This window comes from Oenanthe melanoleuca, chromosome 27 (assembly GCF_029582105.1).
Source record: "Oenanthe melanoleuca isolate GR-GAL-2019-014 chromosome 27, OMel1.0, whole genome shotgun sequence".
Lineage (NCBI taxonomy): Eukaryota > Metazoa > Chordata > Aves > Passeriformes > Muscicapidae > Oenanthe > Oenanthe melanoleuca.
Window position 1 is genome coordinate 5,284,112 of NC_079360.1, and position 13,738 is coordinate 5,297,849.

A 13,738-nucleotide genomic window follows, 5' to 3' on the forward strand; every position below is an offset into this window, starting at 1 on the left:
CTTTCCCAGGGATCACTCCCAGGATTCACTCCCAGGGATCACTCCCGGGATTCACTCCCAGGGATCACTCCCAGGGTTCATTCCCAGGGATCACTCCCAGGATTCACTCCCAGGGATCACTCCCAGGATTCACTCCCAGGGATCACTCCCAGGGTTCATTCCCAGGGATCACTCCCAGGATTCACTCCCAGGGATCACTCCCAGGATTCATTCCTGGGATCATCCCCAGGATTCTTTCCCAGTGGTCACTCTCAGGATTCATTCCCAGGGATCACTCTCAGGATTCATTCCTGGGATCATCCCCAGGATTCTTTCCCAGTGGTCACTCTCAGGATTCATTCCTGGGATCATTCCCAGGATTCATTCCCAGGGATCATCTCAAGGGGTCACTCCCAGTGGTCACTCCCAGGGTTCATTCCCAGTGGTCACTCCCAGGATTCATTCCTGGGATCACTCCCAGGATTCACTCCCAGGGATCACTCCCAGGATTCATTCCTGGGATCATCCCCAGGATTCACTCCCAGTTTCATCCCAGCCCCAAAGGTCACTCCCAAATCCAGGATCCTCCCCCCACCCCCGGCAGAGCCCGGGGCCCTGCCCAGGTGTCCCGGCCGGACCCCACCCACCCTTCCCGCCCCTCCCCGGGGCGATTAGCCCGACTTTGGGGCTAATTCCAACAACACCTGACCGGCTTAGGCTGCTGAGTCCATTATCAGCTTAGGAGCAAAGACATCTGCTGCCAGCCGAGCCCCGGCCAGAGCAGAGCAGGAGCCGCTCTCCCCTCCATGGGGCTCTGAGCACCCCCGGCACACACAGGGGCGCCCCCCGCCCCCCCAGGTGAGCGCTCCGCTGCCCCCGCGGAGATTTTGGGTTCCCCCCACTTTTTTTTTTTTTTTTTTTTTTTTTTTTTTTTTTTTTTTTTTTTTTTTTTTTTTTTTTTGGCTCCTGGTGTCACGGGGTTTGAGCGCCGTGCGGGTTTTTTGGGGAAAAATTTAGTTTGCGTCACCTTTGCTGTCCCAAAAACTTTCAGGGGTGTGTGAAGAGTGGTGGGGGAGCTGTGAAATGCTGGGATGGGTTTAATTCCTTGGGAATTCCTTGGGAATTTCCTCGTGTTTAATTCCCTAAGGAACACCGCGGGGGGGGTTCCAATCCTAACCCAATCCCAAAAATCTCCCGCTGCCCCAGTTGCAGGGCAGGATGGCTCAGGACATGACGGAGAAGGAGCTGCTGAAGATGGAGCTGGACCAGCTGAAGAGGGAGGTGAAGAACGAGAGGCAGATGGTGAGCGCTGGGCTGAGCTCCGCGCTGCGCCCGCGGGGCTGCGGGGCTGCCTGGAGAGGAGGAAAAGAACCCCGAACCCCGAAAGTGACTCCCAAACCCAGGCAGGGGCACCCCAAACCCCAAAATCGACCCCTAAACCCAGGGAGGGGCACCCCCAAACCCTGAAATCAACCCCCAAATCCTGAAATCGACCCCCAAACCCAGGCAGGGCATCCCTTAAAGCCGGGCAGGGGCACCCCCAAACCCTGAAATCGACCCCTAATCCCAGGCAGGGGCACCCCCAAACCTTGAAATCAACCCCCAAACCCCGAAATCGACCCCCAAACCCAGGCAGGGGCACCCCCAAACCCAGGCAGGGGTACCCCTTAAAGCCGGGCAGGGGCACCCCCAAACCCTGAAATCAACCCCCAAACCTTGAAATAAACCCCCAAACCCCGAAATCGACCCCCAAACCCAGGCAGGGGTACCCCCAAACCCAGGCAGGGCACCCCCACTTCCCCTCTGCCCCCCAGGTAAATGTTCCCCTCCCAGCCCCACACCTGGACAGGTGCCCGTGGCACCCCAAGGGTCCTTGGGGTCACCCCAGGGATGATTTTGGGTGCCCCGGGGATGGTTTGGGACACCCCAGGGATGGTTTGGGACACCCCAAAGATTATCTGAGACACCCCAGGGGTGGTTTTGGCACACCCAGGGATGGTTTGGGCGCCCTGGGGGTGCTCTGGGACACCCCAAAGATGGTTTGGGATGCCCCAGAGATGGTTTGGGTGCCCCAGAGATGGTTTGGGTGCCCTGGGGATAGTTTGAGAGACCCCAGGGATGATTTTGGGTGCCCCAAGGATGGTCTGGGACACCCCAGAGATGGTTTGGGTACCCCAGGGATGATTTTGGGACACCCCAGGGATGCTCTGAGACATCTCAGGGATGGTTTGGGTGCCCTGGGGATGGTTTCAGAGACCCCAGGAACGATTTTGGGTGCCCCAGGGATGGTTTTAGCACACCCCAGGGATGGTTTTGGCACACTCAGAGATGGTTTGGAACACCCCAGGGGTAGTTTAGGATGCCCCAGGGATGGTTTGGGACACCCCAGGGATGGTTTGGGTGCCCCAGGGATGATTTTGGCACACACCAGGGTTATTTTAGGATGTCCCAGAGATGGATTTGGGTGCCCCAGGGATGATTTGTGTGCCCCAGGGATGGTTTGGAACACCCCAGGGATGGTTTTGGCACACCCAGGGGTATTTTAGGTCACCCCAGGGATGGTTTGGGTGCCCCAGGGATGAGTTTGGGTGCCCCAGGTTTATTTTAGGACACCCCAGAGATAATTTGGGACACCCCAGAGATAGTTTGGGACACCCCAGAGATAATTTGGGTGCCCCAGGGATGGTTTGTGTGCCCCAGAGATAATTTGGGATGCCCCAGGGATAGTTTAGGACACCCCAGGGTTATTTTAGGTCATCTCCGAGATAATTTGGGATGCCCCAGGGATGGTTTGGGTGTCTCAGGGATGACTTTGGCACACCCCAGGGTTATTTCAGGACAACCCAGAGATAATTTGGGACACCCCAGAGATAATTTAGGACACCCCAGAGATAATTTGGGTGCCCCAGGGATGGTTTTGGGATGGCCCAGGGATGGTTTGGGTGCCCCAGGGATGAGCTTTGCACACCCCAGGGTATTTTAGGACACCCCAGAGATAATTTGGGATGCCCCAGGGATGGGTTTGGGATGCCCCAGGGATGGGTTTGGGTGCCCCAGGTTTATTTTAGGACACCCCAGGTTTATTTTAGGACACCCCAGAGATAATTTAGGACACCCCAGAGATAATTTGGGTGCCCCATGGATGATATTGGCACACCCCAGGTTTATTTTAGGACACCCCAGAGATAATTTAGGACACCCCAGGGATGGTTTGGTTGCCCCAGGGATGGGTTTGGGTGCCCCAGGGTTATTTTAGGACACCCCAGGTTTATTTTAGGACACCCCCGAGATAATTTAGGACACCCCCGAGATAATTTCGGACCCCCCACCCCACCGGGACCCTCCCCCCTCGCACCCCGCGCCCACCCGCGCTCCCTCCCAGGTGTCCAAGACGGGCAAGGAGATCAAGGAGTACATCGAGTCCATGGCGGGCGAGGACCCGCTGCTCAAGGGGGTCCCCGAGGACAAGAACCCCTTCAAGGAGAAGGGGGGCTGCGCCATCAGCTGACCCCCGTGCGCCCCCAGGACTCCCCCTCCACCCCTACAGCACCTAGAGAGCAGCAAAAGAAGAAAAAAAAAAAAAAAAATACAAAAAAATTCAAACCAAACCCGACCCCGCCTCCCGCGCTGCCGCCGGGGCTGAGCTTTGCTTTCCCACCAATGAAAAAATTAAAAAAAAAATAAAAATAGCGAAAGTTCTGCGTTTTTAGCGGCCTGAGAAAGCGGGGGATGGTGGAAATGCGGAGCTGGGAGCACCCCGAGCCGGCTGGGGGATCTGAGCTTTGTTCTCCTCGTCCCAAAAATCCCAAATTTCCCAAATTCCCTCGGGATTTCAGCCGGGAGATGCCACCAACATCCTCCAGTCTCCTGGAAAACCTCCTCTGGAAAACCCCTGGAAACAGCGCTACAAACCTGCTCCCAAATTTTTATTTTTATTTTTATTTTTTTTAGGATAAATTTAATTTATCCTAATTAAACAGACAGAAAAAAAAACCACGGAGCACGTCGGAGTTTGCTTTTTTTTTTTTCTTTTTTAATCCATTCCAGCTCCGTTTTATCTTGAGGAAATTTCTCCCAAAAACTGCTCCACGGACCCCACAAGCAGCAGAAATTTGAATTTTGGAGTCTTTGAGGAAAAAAAAACCCTGTCCCGATTTTCCTCTTCTCCCACACTGGTTTAAATCCCAGGAAATCCCACCTGGAGCGGCGTTTTCCTGCATTTTGGACACCCTAAAAAACGGGATAAAACAGAAAAAAAAATGGATTTTCCTCAAGCAGGGAGTCCCCCAATTCTTCTGCAAACAGAACCGCCCTCCCTGCTCTCCCCAGACCCCCAAAATATCCCCAAAATATGCTCCAAATACCCCCAAAATATCCTCAAAATATGCTCCAAATACCCCCAAAATACCCTCAAAATACCTCCAAAAAATCCCCAAAATATCCCAAAATACCCCAAAATATCCTCAAAATATCCCCAAAATACCCTCAAAATATCCCCAAAATATGCTCCAAATACCCCCAAAATATCCCCAAAATATGCTCCAAATACCCCCAAAATACCCTCAAAATACCTCCAAAAAATCCCCAAAATATCCCCAAAATATCCTCAAAATACTCCCAAAATACCCCCAAAATTCCCCCAAAATACCCTCAAAATATCCCCAAAATACCCCCAAAATATCCTCCAAATACCCCCAAAATACCCTCAAAATACCTCCAAAAAATCCCCAAAATATCCTCAAAATAACTCCAAAAAATCCCCAAAATCCCCCCAAAATATCCTCAAATACCCCCAAAATATCCCAAAAAATCCCCAAAATACCCCAAAATTTCCCATATCGAGGTGGTTTTGTTCTTTTCTCGCAGATGCTCAATAAACCCGCCAGCACCATCACAGCCTCTGTTTCTTGCAGGAAATACTCTCCAAAAAAAAAAAAGAATTTCGAATTTATTTTCACTCTAAATCATCCTTTATTTGCTACAGCTGCAGTAGTAATTAAAAGCCGCTTTTAATTTGATTTAAAAGCAAATAAAATCTATGAGCAGCGGCCCAAATGTCGGCTTGTGCATTATTATTTTAATGCTCCATCTTCCAATAATTTAATTTTTTTTCCTTTAAAATTTCAATGCACAATGAGGCCGAATCCTGCTTTTGTTTTTTTTTTAGTTTTTTATGGTTTTGCTGGTTTTTTTTTGGAATGCAGAATCCAATTTTTGATGCATTTTTTGATGGAGTCGGTGGATTTTTGTGAGGGGGCGGACGGAGCTGAATGTGAGACGCTCCATTATTCATTTGGGTTCAGCTTCTTCTGCCGGCCACCGCTCCAAGGTAATTTCAGGTTATGTAGGTTAAAAAAAAAAATTAAAAATTAATATATTCCTGTCATGGCCTTGAGGCCATCGGCTCCACCTGCGCTGCCCCTAATCCGGGCCGAGAACCGGGCGGCGGCCTGAGGGGATTGACCCGTTAATCGACGTTAAAGGGCTCGGAACGTGCGTCAGAGGCGGCTAAGCCGCGGCGGAGGGGATTCGGGACAATGCCGGAACAACAGCGGCTTAGGCACGGCCCGAGGCGCCATCAGCGTCGTGAGGCCTCCAACCGCCATGAGGGCTCCGGGCTGCTGAGGGGGAGGCGGGGCAAAGGCAGCGCCCAGCCAATAGCAAGGCGGGATTGGAAGAGTGACAGCTCGCTGAGCCAATCAGAGTGGAGAATGGAGAGCGCGAAGCCGCTCCAGGGAAAGCGGAGTGTGGAGTGGGAGGCGGTACAAAGAGAGGTTGTAGCCAATAGAAACGCGATACTGCAGAGTGACAGCTCGCTCAGCCAGTCAGCGTGGAGAATGGAGACCGAGAAGCTGCTCCTGAGGAAGGCGGTGCAAAGAGGGGTTGCAGCCAATAGAAACGTGATACTGCGAGAGTGACAGCTCGCTCAGCCAATCAGAGGTCGAGAATGGAGACCGCGAAGTTGCTCTAAGGGAAGCGAGTTGCTGAAGTGGGAGGCGGTGCAAAGTGAGGTTGCAGCCAATAGAGACGTGATATTCTCTGAGTGACAGCAAACCCAGCCAATCAGCGATGGGCACCGGAGAGCGCGAACCGTGCCCGGGGGGTTTAGCGTTGCTGAAGGAGGAGGTGGTGCAAATGTCGCTCTCAGCCAATAAAAATACGATATTGTGAGAGTGACACACCGAACAGCCAATCAACGGTAGAAAACGGAGACCTCCGATTCTCCCCCGAGGGCTCCGGGCGGCGCCGGTGGGAGGCGGGGCGAAGCGCGAGGGCAGCCAATAGAAACGCAGGATTCCCTGAGTGACATCCGGCTCAGCCAATCAGCGGCGGAACACGGAGCGAGCCCTCCGGCTTCCATTCTCCGCCTTCTCCCCGCGCCTGCGCCGTGAGGCGATGGCGCCCACGCACAAAATGGAGCGCGGCGGGTGCCGGTGCGGGCCCGGTGCTCCCGGTGCGGCCCCGGCGGAGTCTCATCCTCCTCCGCTCCTTTCCTCTTCCCTGCTCGGACCCGAGGCGGCGGCCGCGGGGCAAAAAGAAACGCGAGGTCCCACCGAGATTTGAACTCGGATCGCTGGATTCAAAGTCCAGAGTGCTAACCATTACACCATGGGACCGCTGGGTGTACCGGGAGGCGCCGCGCGCCCACCCTATCCCTCCGCCCGCGGGAAATAGTCCCGGCGCCGACCCCGGGAATTCAGGAATTTAGGAATTTTTGGGAATTTCGGGACATTCCCGGCCCTAAAATCCTCCCCAAATCCCAGAACCGGCGCCGTTCCCTCCTCTGGAACAGCCCCGCGCTCTGCACTCTGATTTCCACTTTTATTTATTTATTTATTTTACTTACTTCTGCCTTTATTCCTCTGGGATTTTCCCCTTATTTCCCCCCTTTCTTCCTCTGTTTTCCACTTTATTTCTTTTCCACTCCATTTCCCATTTACTCATCTGTTTTTCCTCTATTCCCCTTCTTTCTCCCCCATGTATTTCTCTTTTCCCCATTTACTTCTCCTTTTCCCACCCTATTTCCCCTTATTTCCCTATTTTATTTATCTATTTTAATTTATTTTCCCCTCCATTTCCTTTCCTTTTTCTCCCCCTCCTTCCCCTTTATTCATTTTCCCTTTATTTCCCCTTATTTCCCTATTTTATATATTTCCCCTTTATTTCCCCATTTCTATTTCTCCTTTAACTTTTCCCCGTATTTTGATTTTTTCCTCTGCTCTCCCCTTCTCTTTCCCCCTCTATTTTCCCTTTATTCCTTTTTCTCCTTTAGTTCTTATTTATTTTCCTATTTATCCTCCATTCCCTTTCCCCTTTATTTTCCCCCTCTATTTCCCATTTTAAATTTTTTTTCTGTATTTCCCTTTATTTCTCTTCCATTTCCCCCTCTATTCCCTTTCCCATTTATTTATCCCTTTTCCCTTTATTTCCTCCATTATTTCTCTTTTCCCCTCTATTTCTTCCTTATTTCCCCCTCAATTTATTTTTTCTATTTCTCCCTTTGCTTTTTCTCTTCCTCCCATTTTTTCCCTCTCTTCCCTTTATTTCTTCCTCCCCATTTCCCCTTTAATTTCCTTTTTTTTCCCATTTATTTTCCTATTTCCCCTCAATATTCCCCCTGTTCCTCTTCCCTTTTAAATATTAATTTTAAATTTCCCTTTTATTTTTTTCTCTCTCACAATTCCTCAATTTTCCCCCTCCCCAATCCCACAAATCCACACAAACACTCAGAATTTTTTTTTTTGCTTCATTCTCTGTTTTTTTCTCTTTTATTTTTCACAACGAAAACAGTGGAAATAAAGCGATTTGTGGCAAAAAAAATTAAAAAAAAAAAGAAAAAAAAAGGAAATCTCTCCTCCCTGGTAAAGGAAATTTTCCCTTTGGATCAGGAGAGGTAAGAGGGGGAAAAAAAAGGTGAAAACAACTCAAAAAAGAGGCAAAACCACATCCCAGAAATCAGAATTTTTACCTAAAGAGCCTGAATTTCCCTGGGAAAAGCAGCACCTTTGGATGCTCCCAAAATTCAGCTCCATCCCCCTCCCCCCCTGCTGCCATCACCCCCCAAAAAAAAACCTCAAAACTATTGGAAAAATAGAAAAAAACCCTAAATTATCAACCTGGATTCCTCCAGCCCTGCGGGGAGGCCAGAGGAGTGAGAAGGAAATATCCAAGAAAAAAAAAAAAATTAAAAATCGAGTATTAGAAATAAAAAATAAAAATAAAAATAGAAAATTAAAAATTAAAATAAAATCAGTCACAGCCCGAATCTGGGACTGGTGAGGTCTGGAGCTTCCAAGGACTCAAAAACCACTTTCCTCAAGAGAAAGCAATCCCATAAATCCTATTTTTTTTTTTTTAATCCTTTTTTTTTTTTTTTTTTTTTTTTTTTAAAGAACATTTTCTTTGGAAAAAGTGTAAATTTAAAAAATTTTTTCTATTTTTTTTTAACTTTTTTTCCTATACTTATTTTTTTTTTTTTTCCAAAAAATTTTTATTTATTTTCTTTTTTTTTTTTTTTTTAATTTAATTTTCCTTTTCTCCCTAAAACTGCCCCTACCTAGAGTCACCTATGGCTAAGAGGTAGATTAAAAAAAAATCAGGATTGGGGCTGGATGAGAATTCCCGGGATCGTTCCCGGCTCCGCGGCCGCTGCGCTTCCCAAATTTTGGAATTTTCTCCTTCTTCCCTCCCTTCTCCTGGGATTTCATTTCCTGGGATTTCATTCCCTCATCCCAAAATGAGTTAAGGCTGAGTTTCCTCCTGGGATTTCATGGAATTCTGGATCTGGAGGTGATGCCGGAATTCGGCGCCGACCGCGGATTTTTCAGGATGAATTCCCGCCGTGGTTAAATCCTGGATTTTTAAGAATTAATTCCTGTCTGGATCCGTCAATCCCGTGGATTTTTGGGATTCAATTCACCCCAAAGGCACCTCTGGCACAGGTTAAGGTTGGATTTCACCCCAGAATTCCAGGGATTTCTGGATCCTGAGGTGACGCCAAAGGAGCCGACGGAATTCAGCACCGATCGCGGATTTCTAAGGATGAATTCCCGCCCTGGTTAAATCGTGGATTTTCCAGGATTCATTTCACCCCAAAGGCACCTTTGAGACAGGTTAAGGTTGGATTTTCCCTGGAATTTCATGGAATTCTGGATCTGGAGGTGATGCCGGAATTCGGCGCCGACCGCGGATTTTTCAGGATGAATTCCTGCCATGGTTAAATCCTGGATTTTTAAGGATGGATTCCCACCTGGATCCATCAATCCCGTGGATTTTTTGGGATTTACTTCACCCCAAAGGCACCTCTGGGACAGTTTAAGGTTGGATTTCCCCTGGAATTCCACGGAATTCTGGATCCTGAGGTGGCGCCAAAGGAATTTGGCGCCGATCGATGATTTTTAAGGATGAATTCCTGCCCTGGTAAAATCGTGGATCTCCTGAGATTTAATTCATCCCAAACGCGTCTCTGGCACGGGTTAAGGTTTGATTTCCTCCTGGAATTCCAAGGAATTCTGGATCCTGAGGTGGCGCCAAAGGAGCCGACGGAATTCGGCGCCGATCGTGGATTTCTAAGGATGAATTCCCGCCGTGGTAAAATCCTGGATTTTTAAGAATTAATTCCTGCCTGGATCCATCAATCCCGTGGATTTTTTGGGATTCAATTCACCCCAAAGGCACCTCTGGCACAGGTTAAGGTTGGATTTCACCCCAGAATTCCAGGGATTTCTGGATCCTGAGGTGACGCCAAAGGAGCCGACGGAATTCGGCACCGATCGCGGATCTCTAAGGATGAATTCCCGCCCTGGTTAAATCGTGGATTTTCCAGGATTTATTTCACCCCAAAGGCAGCTCTGAGACAGGTTAAGGTTGGATTTTCCCTGGAATTCCATGGAATTCTGGAACTGGAGGTGATGCCGGAATTCGGCGCCGATCGCCGATTTTTAAGGATGAATTCCCGCCATGGTTAAATCCTGGATTTTTAAGGATGGATTCCCACCTGGATCCATCAATCCCGTGGATTTTTTGGGATTTAATTCACCCCAAAGGCACCTCTGGGACAGTTTAAGGTTGGATTTCCCCTGGAATTCCACGGAATTCTGGATCCTGAGGTGGCGCCAAAGGAATTTGGCGCTGATTGATAATTTTTAAGGATGAATTCCTGCCCTGGTAAAATCGTGGATCTCCTGAGATTTAATTCATCCCAAACGCGTCTCTGGCACGGGTTAAGGTTTGATTTCCTCCTGGAATTCCAAGGAATTCTGGATCCTGAGGTGGCGCCAAAGAAGGTGACAGAATTCAGCGCCAATCGCAGATTTTTAAGGATTAATTCCTGCCTGGTTCCGTGGATTTTTAAGGAAGGATTCCCACCCTGGTTCTGTGGATTTCCTGGGATTTAATTCACCCCAAAGGCACCTCTGGGACAGTTTAAGGCTGGATTTCTCCCGGAATTCCAAGGAATTCTGGATCCTGAGATGGCGCCAAAGGAGCCAACGGAATTCGGCACCGATCGCGGATCTCTAAGGATGAATTCCCACCCTGGTTAAATCGTGGATTTTCCAGGATTTATTTCACCCCAAAGGCACCTCTGAGACAGGTTAAGGTTGGATTTTCCCTGGAATTCCATGGAATTCTGGAACTGGAGGTGATGCCGGAATTCGGCGCCGATCGCCGATTTTTAAGGATGAATTCCCGCCGTGGTTAAATCTTGGATTTTTAAGGATGGATTCCCACCTGGATCCATCAATCCCGTGGATTTTTTGAGATTTAATTCACCCCAAAGGCGTCTCTGGCACCAGTTAAGGCCGGATTTCCCCTGGAATTCCACGGAATTCGGATCCTGAGGTGGCGCCAAAGGAATTTGGCGCCGATCGATGATTTTTAAGGATGAATTCCTCCCTTAGTTCCATGGATTTCCTGAGATTTAATTCACCCCAAAGGCACCTCTGGGACAGGTTAAGGTTGGATTTACCCCAGAATTCCATTTTTTTGGATCTTGAGGTGATGCTGAAGGAGCTGACGGAATCCAGCATCGATCACCGATTTTTAAGGATGAATTCCCGCCGTGGTTAAATCCTGGATTTTTAAGGATGAATTCCCGCCTGGATCCGTCAATCCCGTGGATTTCCTGGGATCAGCCATGGATCAGTTCCCTGCTCTGGATCAGCTCTTCCCACCCTGAAAATTCCCTTCCCCAAAAATGATCCCAGTGCTGGGATCCCAAAAATTCATCCCATTCCCAGGATCCCAAAATCAATCCCATGGCCAGGATCCCAAAAATTCATCCTGTTCCAAGGATCCCAAAAATTCATCCTGTTCTCAGGATGCCAAAAATTCATCCCATTCTCAGGATCCCAAAATCCATCCCAGTGCTGGGATCAAGGGATTAATTCTGTTTCCAAGATCCCAAAAATGATCCCAAAAACCATCCCAGTGCTGGGATCCAGGAATTCCTCCCCTGCCAGGTTCCAGGAAACCATCCCAGAAATAATCCACAGGTTTTTCTGGAGCATCCCAAAATCCTCACGGTGCAGGAAAACTTCCCAAACCCAGCGGGATCCATCAGAGCATTCCCAAAATCCAGCAGAACCTCAAATGCTTCCATGATTTTGGTGGAACGTCCAAAAGCTCCTGGGAATTCTGTTCCTACAAAAAATCCCTGGAATTCCAGTCCACGGATAAAGAATTGGGATTGAGCAAGTGCTGGGGTCAGACTTTTCCGGGGGATTTTTGGGAATTTTCCCACCATCCTGGAATCTGGAATTTTCCAGAACTTTCCCCATGGCTCCTCCTATTCTTCCTCCTCGGAGCAATCCCAAAATTCCTCCTCCAGCGGGAAGATCCCTGCGGCTCTGAGGTAGTTCCAGGTGTGTGATCTCAGCTGGAAGCACTTCCCAAAAAAACCAAAAAAACAAAAAAAAAAAAAACAAAAAAAAACCAAAAAAACAAAAACAACAACAAAAAAAAAAATCCAGCATGGAAGAGGGAACCTCCATGGGAAAACCTGGGATAAAATCCCAATAAAACACAGAGAAAAGCTGGGTCAGGAATGGGGAAATTCCCAAGGGAATTCCAGCCCAGATTGGATTTTCCAAGTGTCATTCCAAGATTCCCAGGATCTGAGTAGAAAAATCCAGCCAAGCTCCAGCACTGCCAACCCCAGAGCGAATCCAGAACCAAAAATCCCAGAAAAACCTCCCAGGAATGCCGGGATCCATCCTGGTATCCCCAAAATTCCAACCAGACAAAACAAACAGCAACAGGAAAAAAAAAAACAACCCAGGATTGGGAAAGAGCCAAGGAAATCAATCCAAAATAAAGAAAAAAAAATCCAGAATTTTCTGGGAAAATTCCCACAATATCCCAAAAAACGTTGGGTGGAGCAGCAGGGACAGGGAGGGAAAACCAAGGGAATTAAATTAAGGAAAAGTCTTGGAGCAAATCCCATTCCAGAGCGATTTCCTCGGAGTCTGAAAATCCCAAAATCCCCAAAATCCCCAAAAACTTGGAGCTGGGAATTCCAAAAAATTCTTTTTTTTTTTTTTTTTTTTTTTTTTTTTCCAGGCACTGCTGAGCTTTTCCTGCTTTTTCTTTTCCTCTTCTTTTTTTGGTGGAATTTTTCCTTTTTTCTGCCCCAAAAAAAATCAAATCCCTGGGAATTCCCAGGAAACGGAAAATCCAGAGTGGAGGGGATTCCTTTTCCAATATTTCCTCAGGATTTTTCTCTGATGGGATTCTGGAAATCCATTCCCAAAATTCCAGGAAATTCCATTTTATTCCCACCCCCTTGTTCCTGTAAAGGGGGAAAATTCCCAAAGAATAAAAACAATCCCAAATTATTCCCATTGGAATAAAAACCCCGGAGCTGCCGGCGCCGCTCATCCCTGAATTTCACTTTTCCCTAAATTTCATTTTCCTGGAATTTTTTGGCACAGAGGGAGCAGATGGAGGAGCTGCTGTTTTGTGGGAATTTTTCCCAGTTTTTCCATTCCAGTCTGGATCCATTTCATTCCCATTTTCCTGCTGTTTTTTGGGAATTTTTCCTGTTTTTTTTTTTTTTTTCCATTCCAGTCTGGATCCATCTAATTCTCATTTTCCTGCTCTTTTTTGGGAATTTTTCCCAATTTTTCCATCCCAGTCCAGATCCATCTGGACTGTTTTTTGGAATCTGCTGTTTTTTGGAATTTTTCCATCTCACTCTGGATCCATCTCGTTCCCATTTTCCTGCTCTTTTTTTGGGAATTCTTTCCAGTTTTTCCATCCCAGTCTGGATCCATTTCATTCTCATTTTCCTGCTCTTTTTTGGGAATTTTTTCCAGTTTTTCCATCCCAGTCCGGATCCATCTAATTCTCACTTTCCTGCTGTTTTTTTTTTAATTTTTCCTGTTTTTTCCATCTGGATCCATCTCATTCCCATTTTCCTGCTGTTTTATTGGGAATTTTCCCATTTTTTCTCTTCCTTCCCACGAATCTCTTGGACTCAATTCAATAAAAAATTATATTAAATTCAAATAAATTCAAATAAATTCAAATAAATTCAATTCCCAGCTGGAAAACACGACGGGAATTTTCCTGGGAATTCCGACAGCGCCGACGGGACCCGGGAACGGGAAAAGCACCAAAGATTCCCTGAATTACTGGAATTCCAGAGATCCCAAAAATGGGATTTGGGAATTGTTATTCCTATTTTTTTATTTTTTTTTTTTAATTTTTATTCCTGGATGGGAAAAGTTTGGGATTGCTGGGAATGGGAGTTTCAAGT

At 47.6% G+C, this 13,738-nt stretch overlaps 1 protein-coding gene and 1 non-coding gene across 2 annotated transcripts; one reads left to right on the forward strand and one right to left on the reverse strand.

Moving 5' to 3' along the window:
* The first annotated feature begins 1,161 nt into the window (after positions 1-1,161).
* GNGT2 (G protein subunit gamma transducin 2) lies at positions 1,162-3,628 on the forward strand. The gene is made up of 2 exons (XM_056512150.1): positions 1,162-1,281; positions 3,362-3,628. The coding sequence occupies exons 1-2, from the start codon at positions 1,198-1,200 to the stop codon at positions 3,485-3,487; spliced, it is 210 nt and encodes a 69-aa protein (XP_056368125.1). The 5' UTR covers positions 1,162-1,197; the 3' UTR covers positions 3,488-3,628.
* Positions 3,629-6,524: 2,896 nt separating this feature from the next.
* On the reverse strand, positions 6,525-6,596 carry TRNAQ-UUG (transfer RNA glutamine (anticodon UUG)). Its single transcript has one exon. It is a non-coding gene; the product is annotated as a tRNA-Gln (tRNA).
* Between the last annotated feature and the right edge of the window lie 7,142 nt (positions 6,597-13,738).